We start from the raw sequence: 4,708 nt of genomic DNA, 5'->3' as shown, positions 1-4,708 counted from the left end.
GTGCCGGTTGCGAGGGCCGGCGGCGGTGGCGATGGCGCGGAGGGCTGCGTGAGTGGAGTGACGCTGACGGAGTCGGTGACGGTTGGCGGTGGGCGTGCGACGGCGTGCTTCGACTCGGTGGTGTTCAGCGGGCCGATCACTGTGGCGATGGACTTGCGCTCGATGGACTTGTTTGCTGACGCGCTGAACGTGACGCTGCGCCGCTGCGTGCTTGTGGGCGGTGCGCAGCTGCGGATTGGCGGCCTCAGCGAGAGCACGGCTTACCTGATGCCGCACGCCCTCGTCAACATGACGAACGTGACGTCGCTGGAGGGCACGATTGTGCTGCATGGCGCGATGCCGCTGCACTCGCGTGTGCTGCTGGCGAACTCAACGCTGCGCGCGACGGTTGGCGGGTCGCATTACGTGCCGGCGACTCCTGGCCACGCGGGATCCCGGTACGGCCCCGCGCTTGTCCTGGACGGCGTCCGGCTTCTGTCAACGCGGTTTGTCATGACGCGGTCGACGCTGGTGTGCGGCGGGGGCTCGTGCGCTGCGATCCTCGTGGAGCGCGGCCTTGGCGTGAACCTGTCCAGCGTTTTCTACATGGACAACTGCGCTGTCATGTCGCGGACGCACGTGATGTACGCTCTTGCGTCGGACCTGCGCGTTGCCGGCGGCTCCGTGTTCTCCATACAGAACAGCTCGTGGAGTGCGCCGAGCATTGGCGTCTACGAAGGCGCGTGTGTGTTTGGGGACGTTGCGGTGGATGGCGGCAGCGTGCTGCAGATGGTGTCCAGCACTTTCCGTCTCGGCTTCGCCGTGCTTGTGGCAGCCACGCTGACCGTGACTGGTGGCAGCTGGCTGTTGCACCGCGACAACGAGTTCCGCACCGCCTACGTTGTGTACGTTGTCCACGAGAACGGCGTGGCGTTTTGCGATCGGAGTGTGTGGTCGATACTGTACAACAACATCACGTACGGCTCGTACTCGTCAACCATTGTAAGTATGACAAGCAGCTGGTCACTGCCATCCGACTCGCGCCCTACCATCTACGGCGTGTGCAACGAGGCAAGGGGCTCTCCTGTGACGGATTACGGAGTCTACCTCAATATTGGGACGCCCGTGACGGTGTTGGACTGTGGCGCTTGCACCATGGACGCCGTGTGCTTCGCTACGAGGACGAGCAGCATGAACGGCTGCCGGTGCGTGTGCGCTGCTGGCGGCTACGGTGACACGTGCCTGCCAGCAGCGGTTCCGGACGGCCTTGGACCGTTCCCGCTCCCCGATGCGAGGGACACGGAGGTCCGCTGCGTGCACGGTGGCAGCATCAGCTCCGTGGACGATCCTGATCCCGGTGTGCGTGGTCTGTGCTTCGTCAGCGTGACCTTCACCGCCGCGATCGTGCTGGAACTGTGGAGATTCGATGCGCCAGAACAGACACTCAACATCACGCTGCTGCAGTGCGTCCTCATGGACCTTTCGATCAAGGGGAGTGGTGCACGCGTGCACGTGAGCGTAACATCCTCGGTATTGGATTGGGGTGCTTTGGAGTTTGAAGGTAATTTTGGAGCGAGCTCCCAAATACTGGTGGTTGGCAGCACGCTTGTGTCGAAGTGGAGCCACGCCATTGCCTTTTTGGACTTTGCTCTCGGTGCGAACTCGACGCTGCTGCTACTTGACAACCGCATCGAGGGGAATCGGTACGCAGTTTATTTCGCCAATGCTGCTGTCGTTGATGGTGGTGGGATCATTGTGAGGGGAAATACGCTGAGGACAATGGATGTTGCTTACGGCACGCGGTCCGCCCTTTATTTTCGCTCCGTGAATTTGAAGAAAGGCGGCTACTTTGACGTGGAGAACAACACGATGAGCGCGGCCAATGGCGTTTATTTTTTTGGGGATACGACCGTGAGCTCCGCGGGGCTGCTGCGAGTGGCGGACTGCACCTTTGTTGGCGACGCGGGGATGTTTGATCCCACGCTGGTGTATTTGGACGGCTCGGTGACGCTCCAGGGTGGTGCACAGTGGCGTGTGACGGGCAACAACGTAAGTGCCGCCTCAATACTAAGTATATCGGGTCCCTGGCACAAAATTCAGCTGTCAGACAGCGGCACCGCCGTGGCGCTTGCACACAACCGTCAGGTAGAGGGAAGCGCCTTCTTTTCTGGGCAGGCTCTGTCAAACACGGTTGTGTCATCACCCGCGCACTTTGTGGTGGGGTGCAACCTGAAGGACGGTAGGGAGGTGTCGTACGACGGCGTGTTTCCGGAGGACGTGGTTGTGTTCAGGTGTGGCACATGCAACGACGACGCGGCGTGCTACATGCCCGGGACGGAGTCGGTGGACCACAGCTCGTGCTCGTGCAGCTGCAAGGACGGATGGCATGGCGCGTCGTGTCTTCCCTTCGAGGTGCCTGACACGGTTGTGCCGCCCGTGGCGGAGAGAGCCGTCGACGGCGACACGAGCTGCGTGGTGAACCAGACGCTGACGAACCTCACGCTGAACATGTGGAAGACGCACCACTGCTACGTGGGCGTGACATTCAGCGGCGTGGGTGCTGTGCTGACATTCTTTCTCAACAGTATGCCGCTGCATCTCCCCATCAACATCGCGTTCACTGGGTGCACGTTCCTTGACGGAGCCGCGCTGCAGTTTGTTGGGGGTGCTGGGGCGGCCGAGTCAGCCGGCGTCCTGATCCGCGTGAGCCAGACGGTGATGCGGTCCTCTGTCGTTGCTTTTTTACTTGCTCTCCCGCAGCACTGCGACATCGCCGTCACGGGGATTGATGCGGTGCAGGCCTTTGAGGTTCAGCTGCGGGACACTAGGATTACCAAATTGAGCGTAGTGATGTTGCGGAAAGTTGTGTTGACTGCTTCCTCGCTGTTGGTCAGCAACGTCAGGGCGCGTGCAACGAGGCAACGCGGGTTTGGTTTGCACTCGACTGGGCTGCTGAAGCTGGTGCGTGGCAGCTCGCTGTACACGCGGTACTGCAGCTTTGATAAATACACGCACATGTTTTACATACACAGGCTGAGTGTCAGCGACCGCTCTGTTTTTGCGCTGCTCAACAATACGATGTCCGCCGGGACGAGCCTCTTGTGCCAGTACTACGGATTCAGCGTGTCGGATCACAGCGTGTTGCGCATGGTGGGGAACAGAGGCTCTGTGTGCTACGTTATCCGTAATGAAGAATTGTGGAATGTCCAGGAGTCGAGCTGGCTGGATTGGCGCGACAACGACGTGGAAGTGGGTGCGATGTTCCAAGACACTGAGTTTGCTTTTATGAGTATCGACGGCAGCAGTGTTGTGACGCTGACGGGCTGCAAGATGGGCTCGACGGGGTTGTCGGTCTCGCTGCTATCGCAGGCTGACGCCGGCTACCGGTTCGTTGCTGGGTGTCTGACGGTCGCGGGACGTGTGGTGACGACGGCGGCTGAACTGGCGCTCCACGGCATCACCAACGTGACGACGGCTGCAGCGTGCGGGGAGTGCACGAAGGACGGCGTCTGCTTTGCACCGCTGACGACGGCGGTCATTGACTGCAAGTGCCAGTGCGCTGCTGGAGGGCACGGCGATGTGTGTGTCCCGGCGCCTGTGCCTGCTGGGCCGCCGCCGTCACTGCCGCCGCCCACACCGCCACGCACACCGCCCACGCCGCCGGTTGGTGAGTGCATCAGCGACATGGTGTACCCCGAGGTTGCGCAGGCAGTGGGCGGCGGGCTGTCGTGGCTGTGCTACCGCAACGTGACGTTCAGCGGGGGCGGCATGAGCCTGACGGTGCTGATTGGGGCGATGACGGGCGGCGTGGTGAATGTCAGGTTCGATGGATGCACGTGGAGGGACGGCGCCGTTCTGTTGCTGTTGGGCAACGCGCATGCCGCTGTTAGGTCGCTGAACATCATCGTCACCGGAAACACGTTTAGTGACGCGTTGCTCAGCCCGGAGGGTGGGTTTCCACCGCACACGAACATCACGATCAGCGGGAACCGCTTCACGGTCACGAGGCTGATCCCTCGGTCGGGTTTGGAACTTGGCAGCCCGTCGTGTGTCGCGATGAATGAGCTGGTGATCACCAACGACTCCGCGGTGGTGCTCAGTGGCAATGTGTTTCTGACCGTGTCGGCGTCGTCAAGCGCCATACACGTTGTTGAATACGCACTAAGGGTGTCGTGGTACTCCGTGTTTGCGGTGGTGGGCAACGCGTTTCATATGGCCGGCGGTAACAGCACGCTGATACATCTTGAAGGGTCTAGCCATTCCTTGTCGCTGAGTGTACTGAACAACTCTGCTGTGGTGATCCGAGGCAACTTTGTGTCGAGGTCGGTGAAGCACTTCATTTTATTTTTTTGGGCATTACGTGTGGAGTCTCTGTCAGCGGTCGTTTTTCGGGGCAACGACATGCAGGGAAGCTCGGCTGTTTTTCACTCAAAATACAGTTTACTTATCTACTACAACTCCTGGCTGCAGTTGAGCGGCAACCTCTGCCGCGTGTCCCCATCGGAAGCTTTTGCCGTTTTGAGATCAAAGGTGAATCTCCGTGACTCCACGGTGTCTGTGTCCGGCAACAAATTCATGTCCAGCACGGGCACGCCGACAGTTCTGCGAATATCCACCGGGCCCCGCGATATGAAAAACAGAGCGATTGTGGCCGCGTGCAACACTGTGAACGGCGGGGAGGAGGCGAAATACAGCATCCCGTCCGTGTACAATGCCACCATCCTGACCT

At 60.4% G+C, this 4,708-nt stretch overlaps 1 protein-coding gene across 1 annotated transcript, besides 2 other annotated features; it reads left to right on the top strand.

Annotated features, from left to right (window-relative positions):
* Positions 1 to 4,708, top strand: Tc00.1047053510815.9 (dispersed gene family protein 1 (DGF-1), putative; the record flags this gene model as incomplete). Its single annotated transcript, XM_798572.1, has 1 exon — positions 1 to 4,708. A coding segment is annotated over one exon (4,708 nt), but the record flags the coding sequence as incomplete, so codon positions are not given.
* Positions 1 to 4,708: a sequence feature (areas not merged during assembly with more than two copies in the genome that could not be assigned to a particular haplotype).
* Positions 3,588 to 3,642: a microsatellite.

Source organism: Trypanosoma cruzi, genomic scaffold (assembly GCF_000209065.1).
Source record: "Trypanosoma cruzi strain CL Brener 1047053516891 genomic scaffold, whole genome shotgun sequence".
Classification (NCBI taxonomy): Eukaryota; Euglenozoa; class Kinetoplastea; order Trypanosomatida; family Trypanosomatidae; genus Trypanosoma; species Trypanosoma cruzi.
Note: the sequence above shows the minus strand (reverse complement) of the source record. Positions and strands in the feature narration are given on the sequence as shown.